Raw genomic sequence first — 14,864 nt, 5'->3', positions numbered from 1 at the left:
TGCTTCCCTTAGAAAATAAGAATAAGAAGGGATAAATAAATTAGTAAGTAGGAAGCCACTGACAATATTCCTACCTAACCAACAGAAACAAGGTACTTATAGAAACAGAAAAACCAACCGCACACACATTCTTCATGGCTGGGCGACTTTGGATTTTGATGACTTTGTTATTCCTGGATAGCACTGGAAAACTGAAAATAAGTAGCTGATAATACCTTACCATTTATTTCATGAATCAGAAGGGAAAGACTTAGCAAAAACATAAGGTTAGCAACTATCTGAGTCATAATGAAAATAGAAGACAAAATTTTATAGTTGTGAACCGCAAGACTATTATTGGTACATTAATTTATGAGAAGTTTCCATATTAAGTTGAGACCACGTTTCTTAAAAAACAATATGGGGGCGCCTGGGTGGTTCAGTTGCTTAAGCGTCTGTCTCTTGATTTCGCCTCTGGTCACAATCTCAGGGTTCAAGGGTTTGAGCCCCACACTGGGTTATATGCACTGACTGGGAAGAGTCTGCTTGGGATTCTCCCTCTCTCTCCCTCTCCCTCTGCTCCGCCCACCCCCCCCTATGCTGTGTCTCTCAATATAAATAAACTTTAAAAATTAAAAAAAAATTAAAGCTGGTATCATTTTCATTTGTTGTTCTTAGTGATGGTTCAGACTTCCCATGTGTTCAGATACATTAAGAACCAACAGAGGGGTGCCTGAGTGCATCAGGCGGTTAAGCACCCCACTCTTGGTTTTGGTCCAGAACATGATGTCACAGTTCATGGGTTTAACCCCATGTGAGGTTCTGCGCTGACGGTGCAAAGCCTGTTTGGGGTTTTCTCTGCTTTCCCTCTCTCTGCTTCTCCCCTGCTCACTCACTCTCTCTCTCTCAAAATTAAATAACAAATGAACACTAAAAAAAAAAAAAAAAACCACGAAAAAGAACAGAATGTATCAGATACTCTAACAGTATAAACATGATTCTGAAAGTTTAAACTCAGAATGGTTAAGAGAATTAAATGGTATATATCAGACGTTCAAAACATGTTAGTTTTTTCCACGTAACAAACGTCCACCTAAACCTTGTTGTCATAAACTAGTGAGTACCTACAGTTCCAACAAAGCATACTGGTATTTTAACTCAAAAAATGTTCACGGAATACCTACTATACACTAGCATGGGTGTGATAGCTATACTCTAGTTAAGGAAAGAGGGTCATAAAGCAACATTATATGCTACCTAGTACCTATGCTGTAAACTATACAACTATTCAGCGATGAAAATTAAAAGCATACAGAAGAATGTGGGGTTATTATTTTCTAGTGATATACACTTCTATAATCCTATAATTTTCTTCTGTCTCCAATCGTGTGATAATACTTGCGGTATCTTTATGGAAGGAATCTGAGAATGAGTCCTGTAAGTCATGTGAAGAATGGGACTAATCGCTTCAGTATAAATTACTCAAATAATGTTCGACACCAACGGTGTTTCCCTGCCTGGAGCACTACCCCCTTTTTTACTTCCTCCTATCTCCCAGGACTTTGGAAACACAGAAGCTGAAACTGGATCCTGGGAGTACTTATTAGCCTTTCACCTGAAACGAGTCAAATCATTGTGTATTACAATCAGATCTAAGGCAGGATTTGCATCTAGGGCTACAAAATAAATGTGTGGCTTATTATCCTTTAGCAGTAGGAAAGAGGTGGCTCTTGATGGCGAAAAATCAGAACATGACGCCATCTGCCTACAACGACAGGTTACCTTAGGGTCGGCTGTGAGCAGTTTGAAGGCTTGATACACTTGAGCTTCCTTTACTCCACCACCAAGATCCAAAAAGTTGGCTGGCTTCCCACCATTCAAGAAGATGATGTCACAAGTAGCCATGGCAAGGCCAGCACCATTCACTGTGGAATGCAAATGGCACACACAACAAGATCAATTTGGCAACAGGAAAGGGTGCATGAACGGTTTCCCTCGCCCATACTGCCAGAGACAGACCCCTGTCACTACCAGGCCAATATGTCCTGCCTAGAATCCTGTTCAATCAGATAAATTCATAGACTTTTAGGATAAAGAGTCAGGAAATGTACAAACAAAACAATAAACAAAAAAAGACCTGGGGATACAAAGACAGGTTTATTAACAAGTTAAATCAATCTGGCAAACAGATAAAAGGGAAGAGTTTGCATAATTGATTAATTTGAGCTAGTAGTAGAAGAAGGAGTTTTGGGTTCTGGAAAAATACAGAACTCAAACGAACCTGGAAAGAGAGAAGAAAGGCTACAAGAAGTTGCTTGGGTCTATGAATTGCATTGTCTTTAATATCCTTTAAGAGACCTGAGTAAAAAAAAAATGGAATTCATTTAATTTTTTGCTTGCTGAGAATATGCTTTGAATATGGCATCCCTCTGGGGTTGAACCACAGGGGTCCCAACTTCAATAGGACTCCATGCTTTTTTACACTCAGCTCAACCACGCATATTTATAGGTTATGTGGATAAACTCAGAAAACAAATGAACAAATGACAGCATCAAAATAATACTCCTATCCCTCTGTTCCTTCTTCAAATTAATATGAGAAATGTTCACTAGCAAACTGATCATTAAAACTAGAACCAAAATGTGTTAACATCTTAGGAGGGTTTTTTTTAAGAAAACAAGTAAAAAGTTTTAACATTGCAATTCTTATTTTCCAGAGCTGAGTTTTAATTGTACTTCTTTCACTTCTTATGCTTAATTATATGAGATTACTTTCCTCAGATTAGAAAGGTGGGGTGGGGGGAGAAAGAAGAAGAAAAGCAAACCTTCAGAACACAGCAGAAACTCACATGGTAAAATTATACCTCACTTTTTCTGACCCTTGAATTCCCCAGACATGCCTGTGAACTGTGACTAATTTAATTAAGTCTGGGGCAACTACAATAAAAATGGTTTATATAAGATCTTAAAACAATTTGAAATGTGTTAATCGTAGCTTTTGAGGCTGCTTAACTTGGTCAGATCATGCATACTCCCACAGAGGCTACAAAGAATCTGTATTTAATTTGTTCTCAACACACCATTATATCATTCTCCTTTCTAAATGCCTACAAATATTGAGAGCGCATTAGCTTATCAAGATCAGAACAATGCGCGTGATCTGGTACATTACAGTTATTACTCCAATACAAAGCAAGTGCTTTTGGTATCACTTGTAATTAGATGTCATTTTCTATTGTATTGCACAGCAGACTACTGGATGAGGTCTGTTCAGATCTGAATATAATAATACTGTTGGCTTAATGAGCTACAAATCTTTTTTATTTTAATTCCATTAAGATTAAGACCTCAGTTTCCAGGGCAATGAATTGGTTCTACCAGAAACACAGACGCATTATAAATCTCAGTTCTATAAGCTGTGGACAATAACAGAAATTGTATTGCCTCTATAGATCCATTCTTATCTCAGCTGAATAAGCCATTTTCACAAATTTAGATGAGTATGATAGAATCAATTGTTTTATTAATAAACTGGATAATGGATTAAACATTTTATCATTTGGTGATCATAAAAGCCGAAACTGGAATATAATGATTCAAGTGTATGTTCTCTTCCACTTCCTCGGAGAAACTGTATCTTAAACACAAATTTCCAGAATGGTTCCTAGCATATTAACACTGACTGGGGTAGTAAAGATTTCCATTTTTATGACACAAAATTTAACTGAGATGCTTTAACATAGTATTTCTCAACTGGAGTCATTTTGTTGACGAGAAGATATATGGCAGTGTTGGAAGACATTTTTGGCTATCACAATGTTTTTGGCTGTCAATGGCACCTAAAGGCCAGGGGGCACTGCTAAATATCTGACAATGTACAGGACCCCCACCCCAACCCCCAGAAAAGAATTATCTGACCCAAAATGTCAAAAGTGCCACACTTGAGAAACCCCGCTTTAAACCAGTGACCATTGAGCAAAATGTATTGGGAAGAAACTCCAAATTGTTTCTTAAGACTTTGGGGCTACAAAAACAAACAAACAAACAAACAAACAAACAAACAAACAAACTCCTATTTTTACTGGCTTTTAGGAAATAACAGTTCAGAAAGGTTCAGAAATCAGGAGTTCCTAAATTCCCCCCAAATCCACAAATCATTCTTTTGATAGAACTACTTTCTTACCAAAGCAGGCAATGTTCCCATCCAATCCTATATATTTTAGATCATATTTGGCTGCTTCGTTTTCAATGGGTTCATTCTCTGATTTGTCATCCAGAGCAAATATGTCCTTTTGTCGAAATTCTGCATTGTCATCAAAGTTTATTTTTGCATCAAAGCAGACAACTAAAGGGAACAAGGCACATACATGAATATCCCTTAAGAATCTACAAATTAGTTAGTTCCCCAGGCTAACACAGGAGAAAGAAAAATAAAATACTGTCATTTTTTCTCATGATACAGGCAGGAGAAGTGGTTATGGCTTTCTTGATCTTACACTTTAGGACTACAAAGATGATTATGACAAAGACCCTGTTCTCAAGGGACTTACATTCTAATAAAGAACATAGTAATTTATACCTGTCGGTCTCTGTTTAATGAATTAGTAATATAAACTGTGGTCACCCATTACAAGGTACAGACTGCCACAGTTACATACAGATTTGATAGGCCATTTTCATTACATTCATTTTTAGTATTTAACCACTAATCATCACCTTTACCTTCTATGCAAAGAGAACCTAGATTATAATGCTTAATCCCACTGTCCTTTGTCCTTCTGATGCTGTAAAGTGAAATCTTTATTTAATCAGTATCCTCACTAATATTTCTGAAAGATTTCTTGGAAAGAACACTTGGTGAAAATCCATATATATTTTTTTAAGTTTATTTACTTATTTTGAGAGAGAAATAGCACATGCGCACACATGAACAGGGAAGGGGCAGAGAAAGGAGAAGACAGAGAGAATCCCAAGCAGGCTCCTTGCTGTCAGTGTGGAGCCTGATGCCTGCCTGCTCAATCTCACACATGGGGAGATCATGACTTGAGCCAAAATCAAAAGTTAGATGCCGGGGTGCCTGGATGGCTCAGCTGGTTAAGTGGCTGACTTCTGCTCAGGTTATGATCTTATGGTTCGTGAGAAAAGCCTCGTGTCAGGCTCTGTACTGACAGCTTAGAGCCTGGAGTCTGCTTCAGATTCTGTGTGTGGGTGTCTTTCTCTCTGCCCCTCCCCTGCTTACTCTGTGTCTCAAAAAAAAAAAAAAAATGAATAAATGTTAAAAAAAAAAACTTAAGAAAAAAAAAGTTGAAATCTGATTGTGCCACCCAGGTGTCCTAGAACCGATAGTTTTTATTTGACCCTTAACTAACTCTATGACTTGATTAAAAAATAATCATAATAACCTACTTCTTCTCTGGGCCTCAGCTTTTTTATTCAGAAAATGGAAATAACAGTCCCTAAACTGCTGATATACCTCCTACGGGGTCTGCTCAAACCAGGACCATCATCTTGATACGTGCAGGATATGATTCTTTTGATTCAAGTTATAAAACACTAAGACTGATCAGATATAACAGAAGGTGGCTAGGCATTATCAGCTCTACTGTTTCTACTCTGGTGCAGGTAGAAATCTCCAATTCTCTCAAGGCCAAGAGACTTGGACACAGTTGAAACTCACTGGATGATATGGATGGACCAAGAAAACAGCACTTTCATTGACTTACAGGATATCTCTACATGAACACTCAGGGAGAAGCGGCAGTGGGGAGGGATGGCATGCAGGTTTCCTGGGATCTGACCCCTTTTATTATATTTCTTAGGGCAGAAATTAGTTGTCTATGACGACATTCCATTGTAACCTTCTTTTACTTTACTTGAGATATTGGTAGGCGGGGATTTTTGGCTCAGCCTTTAGAGAAATTACCCATTCTCCCCCAGCATAGCTGAAAGGCACCTACCTCTTCAAAGGGGAACAACCACCCTGCAATAATTCACTCCAAAGCAATGACCATAGACTGTTATTCCCGGTTGTTTACAAGAAAATGTTGCTACATTACAACATCCTAGAGTTACAGATCCTACATAGAGGTTTTTTACAAGGGTCTCTCTACCACAAAAATCAAGTACTTTGATACAAGTCTATGCAGAACTGGCATATTAACATCTAAGAATACTTGGCATAAATAAAAGCTCAAACCACAAATTATTTAAAGTAGCACTGACTGTCAAGAAAGAATCTTATGTAGAAGTTAATGTCTGCCAGAATCCTTAGTCTTGCCACAAAATGTCCAACCACTTTACCCACACACTGTGAATACACGGAGCAAATGAGTAATTACTGTCCAGAATACTGCAATCTTAATGATGGAATCCTACAATTACCAAGGAATTGGCCAACATTCTCTGCCTGCTGCAATGGCATTTTGTCAGCAGTTAATGACTGGTATAATAATCAATAGGAAAGCAACTTCATTCTTGGCTTTCCACTAGGTTATAAATACATTTTAATTAATGTATTAGTAATTTTAGCTCCTCAATTACTCATTGGCACGACTATTTGTAACTGACACCTTCAAAATGAGTGGACAAAGGCTATAAAATTGACTTCCTAACTGAAGAGTTTCAAATAAAAGACTTCTTGGTCAAAATCAATAAACTAGTAAATCAACATAGGTCCAGGCTGATCTTTGCCCCTTACAAAGGCTACAATTCCAAGCTACTTCACGGAACATAATTAATGGATGTGTATGCAAAGTTCAGAAGGCAGTCCCACCTAAACTCTGCAAAACCAGATTTTCAAAAAATGCTCCTTCCCAGGGGTACGTTGGATACACCAAGTCCAGAAATGAGTTCATTATTTGGAGACCACCCCACAAAAACTTTAAACTAGAGCTTGAAAATGGTGATTGTGGGATAAAAGGGGTACCTACAGGAAGAAATAAAGGTGTACATACAGGTATCATACTTGTGGGATAAATGGCCTATCTATAGTGGCCATTTGTTCCCTCTCTGTAGAGAAAACCAAGGACACACCTAGGTCAATGTATGTTACATTCAAGTGCTTTAGCAAGTCAGAAATACCACATAAACAGGAAGGAAGGAAGGTGACTCGGGAGTTAAAAAGGGTGATCCGAAACTGAACTGTCACCCTAAAAGCCTTAATCTTTTTCTGTAGGTGGAGGGCAGGGAGAAAAAAAGCACTTTAAGGAGCTAGACTCTTTGAGACTCATAGTTGTTATATCTGCTTATTATTTTAAAAGTGGTCACGGGGCGCCTGGGTGGCTCGGTCGGTTAAGCGTCCGACTTCAGCTCAGGTCATGATCTCATGGTCCGTGGGTTCGAGCCCCGCGTCGGGCTCTGTGCCGACAGCTCAGAGCCTGGAGCCTGTTTCCGATTCTGTGTCTCCCTCTCTCTGTGACCCTCCCCCATTCATGCTCTGTCTCTGTCTCAAAAATAAATAAACGTTAAAAAAAAAATTTTTTTTAAAGTGGTCACAAACATACAAAGGGCTTTCCTGCCTCACTATCCCAGTTCATAATGCCGTATAGCCTGGACATTTTCCCGTGAACTTCACCACTTAGTGAACTCTGGCATCACACACACCAGACACTTCCTAGTCAGACACTTCCAACATCACCCACTCTTAAGCCCAGAGGCCTTGTCTGTAAAACGGGGACCAGAGTATTTTCGACTGCATGGTGTTGGTGCAAGCAGAGACGCTGTGCAAAGCACTTAGCACAAGACAGCTGGCACTCACTCATTATTATTATTATCACTACAGCCATACTCCACCCGCACAGTTTTTTTTTTTAACATGAAATTTATTGTCAAATTGGTTTCCATACAACATCCAGTGCTCATCCCAACAGGCACCCTCCTCAATACCCATCACCCACCTTCCCCTCCCTCCCATGCCCCACCAACCCTCAGTTTATTCTCAGTTTTTAAGACCCTCTTATGGTTTGCCTCCTTCCCTCTCTAACTTTTTTTCCTTCCCCTCCCCCATGGGTTTCTGTTAAGTTTCTCAGGATCCACATAAGAGTGAAAACGTATGGGATCTGTCCTTCTCTGTATGACTTATTTCACTTAGCATCACACTCTCCAGTTCCATCCACGTTGCTACAAAGGGCCATATTTCATTCTTTCTCATGGCCACGTAGTACTCCATTGTGTATATAAACCACATCTTCTTTATCCATTCATCAGTTGATGGACATTTAGGCTCTTTCCATATCTGGCTATTGTTAAAAGTGCTGTTATGAACATTGGGGTACATGTGCCCTATGCATTAGCACTCCTGTATCTCTTGAATAAATTCCTAGTAGTGCTATTGCTGGGTCATAGGGTAGTTCTATTTTTAATTTTTTGAGGAACCTCCACACTGTTTTCCAGAGTGGCTGCGCCAGTTTGCATTCCCACCAATAGTGCAAGAGGGTTCCCATTTCTCCACATCCTCGCCAGCATCTGTTGTTTCCTGAGTTGTTCATTTTAGCCACTCTGGTGTCTGGTGCTATCTCATTGTGGTTTTGATTTGTATTTCCCTGATGAGGAGCAACGTTGAGCATCTTTTCATGTGTCTGTTGGCCATCTGGATGTCTTCTTTAGAGAAGTATCTATTCATGTCTTCTGCCCATTTCTTCACTGGATTATTTGTTTTTTGAGTGTGGAGTTTGGCGAGTTCTTTATAGATTTTGGATACTAGCCCCTTGTCTGATATGTCATTTGCAAATATCTTCTCCCATTCTGTCAGTTGCCTTTTAGTTTTCTTGATTGTTTCCTTTGCAGTGCAGAAGCTTTTTATCTTCATGAGGTCCCAACAGTTCATTTTTGCTTTTAATTCCCTTGCCTTTGGATGCACTGTTTTCTTACACTCAGCCTCACAATGCTGCAGCCCAGGCTAGATTCTCCCCTCTTCCTGTCCCTAGAAATGACTTATAACTTGGTCCCCTTTCCCGATAACCCTAGACTTCTATTTACAATGAGCTGAAACTAAAGCCTACTGGAGTTTACAGATGTACAAGTTGCCTATGATTTTCAGTGAAATGCCATATTCAGAAAACATAAGAATGTCCCACAGGAAAGATTTTAATGGTTGGCCTTTCCGGCTTTGTAACTGATGGGAGAAGGAGATTATTGTCTAAAGGCAGAGATGCCTTTGGTGACCCTCAAATCACACACCACACCTTTGCAGAAGGCCAGTGTGGCCAAAGATTGGTATAAAATAGCCCCAAATGAGAATCTAAGTCAGGGGATGGCAAAGGATAGCTGTTGGGACTGGAATGCAGCCACACCCATTCGTTTACATATTTCAGTAGCTGCTGTCCCCAGACAATAGCAGAGCAGACTCCATACAACAGAGGCTCTCAGGCCCTTTACAGAAAAAGGTTGCAGATCACCAAGCACCACGTCACACTTCTCCTGCTGCTATAGCCTCAGGTACCAAACTTATTACAGTGAAAGAGAAACTCAGAAAAGTGCAGCTGGCATGAAAACAAAAAAGCGTAACGGGAAAAATAAACAAAAACTTGCAGCTTGCACAAAAGGTGTGGATTAATCCCTGAATATTGATGGACTCTGACATGCTTGTTTCCCTCTGTAAGACCTTTACAATGAGCATGTTAAAAATGGACTGATGTCTATGTGAATGGCAGGGCAATAAAATAAACCTGCTTACTCAAACCTTAGCTTTATCATTTATTATAACAACAAACTATGGTAAGATGTACGTTTGGAGGTACTGATCTTGGTTCGACATAAGATTTTGAGTGTCACATTAATGAAACCTCAATTCCATAGAAAATTCATCCTGAACAAAGGCCATTCTGTGTACAAAGTGGGTGAAAAAACATACCTATTAATATTTATAAAACAATTTTCACCATCAAAAGCACATTGTTACATGCTTGATAGATTAAACAAATGAATTTTCCTTCTGAACAAATATCAAAGAAAGCTGCGGTACTTAGATTCATAGGGCGTTGTGGTTTGTTTTGTTTAGTGGTGTGAGATTCTGTGAGTTGCCAATTCACCAACCTAGATGAAGAATCTGACTGGCGGTTAGCAGCCTCTGACCCTAGAGTTTCAACAGAAGAATGTGCTATAGAATTAAACAAAAGAAAACTACATTTCAGAGGGGAATTCGCATATAAAAGGAACATAAAAACAGCAGGAAATGAGACTGTCATAATTAGTTTGAAAAATAATCTGTCTGCAAGCACTGCACTGTATTTGATTTGTGTTAAGTAACCATAATGGGCTACTGAAATGCACCTTGCCAAGATGGCCTTAAAATGCTGATACTTTAAAATTGGTCCCACTTTCCATTAAATAGCGATGTTCCAAGAGTTGTACACTTTTTAGAACTTTTCTGGAGTTGCTGTGAAAGAGAAAATAGATACGAGGCAGGAGGGGGATTTGGGTGAAGGTAGAGAACTGAAAATGTTCTTGAAAATAGAGTCTTATGTATAAAGAGAAAAACAGAGACAAACACCCACCAACAACATGGGCACTTGCTAACATGAAGCAACAGGGTAGCTATTTAGGGAAATTCATTTGAAGCAAGAAAGGGATTTGATGTGCAAATTAACTTTGGATCACTCACCCCTAGCTCTCATGGAGTCTTGGCCAGGTAGTCAGGGTTTCAAATTGGGTTTCATCCCTTTAGCATGGTGAATGGATTTGGGCTCCAAATGATGAAAATGCCTTGGAGCAGGAATTCTCAGGACTCCCTGAGAGGTGAGGGGAGATCATTTTCTGTGCTGTGTATCGCACAATATCTCTGGCCTCCACACACAAGAGGCATGTAGCATCCTACACTCGCAGTTGTAATAAACAAAAACGGTGCTAACTAGATTCACGGTGGTGATCACATGGAGTCATTGTGTTGTACACCTGATACTAATACAATGTCACATGTCGGTTATATCTCAATTAAAAAGTCTCTAGGTATTGGTAAACATCTCCTGAGGGGACAATATGCTCATTCTCCTCACTGAAAAACATGAAAGACACCAAACAAAGAAGTCTGTGTACAGCCAGATCTGCCTGAAAGTGGGAAGAAATGAAATAGAACATAAAATCCCACAGGAGCTTGCAAAATAGATGGAATGAATGCATGGACAGGTAGATAAATAACAATAAAGAAAACCTTGCTTCTAACTTGGCCACATATTTAATGAATTAATTCTGGCAATTCAACTGGACAAGCAAGGAAAATAGTTAATTTCTCTTCGAATATTTAAGTAACAGTTTACTTTCATGTCAATAAAAATTAGGCCAATTTGGTAGACACGTTGTGACTCAATGTCCCTTTCTGCATTGAGAAAATGCCTTTCTCCTATACATGTGCTTCCAGCTCAGTGATTGGTCTACATACGGATACGTGACCCACGCGGGGCCAATTGGAATCATTGGAAAAGACTGCTATGGTTCCTGGGGGGGAATGATGGAAACTGGGAGCTATCTTGGCTGTTACTTCAGAAAGTTCAGCTGACAAGCCAATTCTGAGGCAAGCTGGGCTGGAAGATCAGAGAATCCCTACTTCCCTTCATGCCCTAAACCAGTCCACTCTGTAGACTTCCCTGTTATATGAGGAAAATAGGTATCCTTCCCTGACCTGGAAGCTTTTTAACAAAAACTAGATTGATACAGGTTTCTGTCACTAACAACCATTATAATCCTAGCTAACAGTCACTAAATTACATTACAGTCAATGATGCCAAATTATATTCTTTGACTCAAATTTTTAATCACATTGGAAAAAACAATTCTTGGACTACAGTTTTTCCCCCACATTAAACATTTCCCATAGGTGACCTAGCAGCATAGATGTTATCAAGATCACCGTTGTTCACTCAACCGGGTATCATCTGCTGTGCAAATATATGACCAATCATCTGGACGTTTAAAAAATGGTCCTCATTAACCAATGGAAGATGGAAGAAATTGTCTTACAAAGAAGCTCTGCAATGAATAAGCTTAAAGTAAAAATGTCTGGTGTGATGCCAAGCTCCTTAAACTTCTAAATTAAGAGTCATTATTAAATCACAATTTTAATGTGAAATGTTATAGGCTCTGCTATTACTGATCTAAATGGAAAAAATTAAATATTCACATTATAAATATTAAGGTTATTAATACTTCTAGGATATAAATGATTTTTTTTACAGCTCCTAAATAAAGGATTGCTTTAGGGGATTGTGACAATGATGAAGATCAATTTGTACGTTTGGTCATAAATCACCATTTCCTAATTGGGTTTAATTTGACTACTGCTCATTAGAGTTATAAACCAACATACTCATTTAATTGTGATTATAATTCAATAGCTGAACTTTTATGGTACAATGAACAAATTAATAGCTAAAGATAATTCTGCTCTTAAAAATATCACATAAGACTTATGCTTTAATGAGCTGTATACACGGAATATATTTTATGATGATTCCTTTAAAAAAGTTCAAGAATTTCCTTTCTCTTGATAGTTAAAAAATAAAAACTTCCAATTTCCTGAGGTTTTACAAATACATGCTAGGGAAAATTTCTTGTACCCTTATAACCCGTGACTGACAACTTACCAAAGAGTTGAATGAAAGTAGTTGAATGAATGATTTTTATCCAACTCCTTGGCTGAATTTCCATTTTTTTTAAAATATGAAATAACCAGGTTGCTTACGCATACTAGTTTGAAAAGCAAGCCATGACCTTTAAGAACTTCTATTGAACTTCCTTCTCTTTTGTTTCTGGGATGTAATTAATAGCCACTCAAGGCAGCACGAATTTTGACTAACATTCCCAAACTGGAGACTACATCCAGATCACTCTGATAAAAGTAAATTAACAGTTTAAAGGGAAAGAAGGTAGAAAAGAAGGCAGTCTGGTATGTAGAAACCAACATGTACACTATCCTGAGAGAGACATGGGTTCAAATACCAGCTTCATAACTGGATGTCTACGGTGGAGTCACACTAATTTTCAATCCTCTGTAAAATGGGGATAATAACTCCTCTTATTTTTCCGGGTTGCTGTAAGTAATAAAAAAGAATGTATGTAAAAGTCTATCACAGTACACTATGTCATGTGAGTTCAAAACTGAATCTTCTTCCATTCACTTCCTCTCTATCTGAAATACTGATGATTTTATAGTCAGACAGAATTTTTAAAATATTTACAAATAAAGGTAGTTTGCTTACAAATGACCCATCAATGGGGCGCCTGGGTGGCTCAGTCGGTTGAGCGTCCGACTTCAGCTCAGGTCACGATCTCGCGGTCCGTGAGTTCGAGCCCCACGTCGGGCTCTGGGCTGATGGCTCAGAGCCTGGAGCCTGCTTCCGATTCTGTGTCTCCCTCTCTCTCTGCCCCTCCCCCGTTCATGCTCTGTCTCTCTCTGTCTCAAAAATAAATAAACTTAAAAAAAAATTAAAAAAAAAAAATGACCCATCAAATAAAAATGTGGTGGGTCACATGTGTAAAACATGGAATATATTTTCAGTGGCTTCCTAAACATTAGCTATTTGTCTATCCTAACTTGAAATCCTTACAACAAGAAAAAAAAAAAAGAAAAAAATAGGTAAAAAGATGAAATCCATACCTTTTCTGATTACTTTTTTTATAGCTATCATTTAATTTAACTATTTGTCAATGAAAATGGAGAATTTATTAGAAGAATACAGAAGCCTCCACCAGAAACACCAAAAGACTCATGGAGGGAATTGAGGGCTATTTTGTGTTAGTTCAAGTGCAGTTGGTGACAATTAAATTTTTAAACAAATCCTAATCTTTGTATGATGTTTTACTTTCAATGTCTATTATTTGTTTGACTTTCAAAAGGACAAGAAATAATAAAATCATAATAGCGAATGCTTTTGTACCTCTTACCATATGCTATGCTTTGTTCTGAGAACATTACCGTCATAACAACCTTCTAAGGTAGGTATTAATATTATTGTCCCCATTTTGTATTTTTTAAAACATTCTGGCATAATTAACATCCAATGTTATATTCGTTTCAGGTGTATGATACAGTGACTCAATAATTCTACTCATTACTCAGTGCTCATCACAATGAGTATCTTAATCTCCTTCACCTATTACGCCTATATCCCACACCTACCTCCCTTCTGGCAACCACCAGTTTCTTCCCTGCATTTAAGAGGGTGTTTTTTTGTTTGTCCCTTTTTTAAAAATTTTTTTCAACGTTTTTTATTTATTTTTGGGACAGAAAGAGACAGAGCATGAACGGGGGAGGGGCAGAGAGAGAGGGAGACACAGAATCGGAAACAGGCTCCAGGCTCCGAGCCATCAGCCCAGAGCCCGACGCGGGGCTCGAACTCACGGACCGCGAGATCGCGACCTGGCTGAAGTCGGACGCTTAACCGACTGCGCCACCCAGGCGCCCCTGTTTGTCCCTTTTTTGTTGTTCATTTGTTTTCTTTCTTAAATTCCACATGTGAATGAAATCTTAAGGTTTGTCTTTCTCTGACTTAATTCAACTTAGCATTATATCTTCTAGATCCATCCATGTTGCAAATGGCAAGATTCCATTCATTTTTATGGCTCAGTAATATTCCACTGTATGTATATACATACATATGTATATATATTTATATGTATGTGTGTATATATACATAGGTGTGTATACCTATGTATATATACACACATACATACACACACCACATATGCATACACACACTTCTTTATCCACTATCTACAGATGGACATTGGAGTTGTTTCCATATCTTGACTATTGTAAATAATGCTACAATAAACACAGGGGTGCATATATACTGAATTTGTGTTTTCGTTTTCTTTGGGTAAATAAATATCCAGTAGTAATTCTATTTTTAAATTTCTGAAGAATCTCCACATTGTTTTCCATGGTGGGTACA

The 14,864-nt window shown here is 38.5% G+C and overlaps 1 protein-coding gene across 1 annotated transcript in view; it reads right to left on the bottom strand.

The window, feature by feature from the left end:
- Positions 1–1,575: 1,575 nt before the first annotated feature.
- The window catches only part of SUCLG2 (succinate-CoA ligase GDP-forming subunit beta), a 166,848-nt gene continuing 153,559 nt past the window's right edge, over positions 1,576–14,864 (bottom strand). Inside the window, exons 8-9 of the mRNA XM_040454492.1 lie at positions 4,163–4,324; positions 1,576–1,904 (exon numbers count right to left, since the gene is read on the bottom strand). Coding sequence (XP_040310426.1) covers positions 1,591–1,904; positions 4,163–4,324 — 476 coding nt within the window. The 3' untranslated portion in view covers positions 1,576–1,590. The remainder of the gene's footprint in view (positions 1,905–4,162; positions 4,325–14,864) is intronic.

This window comes from Herpailurus yagouaroundi, unplaced genomic scaffold (genome assembly GCF_014898765.1).
Source record: "Herpailurus yagouaroundi ecotype Mexico unplaced genomic scaffold, PumYag 213, whole genome shotgun sequence".
Lineage (NCBI taxonomy): Eukaryota > Metazoa > Chordata > Mammalia > Carnivora > Felidae > Herpailurus > Herpailurus yagouaroundi.
Note: the sequence above shows the minus strand (reverse complement) of the source record. Positions and strands in the feature narration are given on the sequence as shown.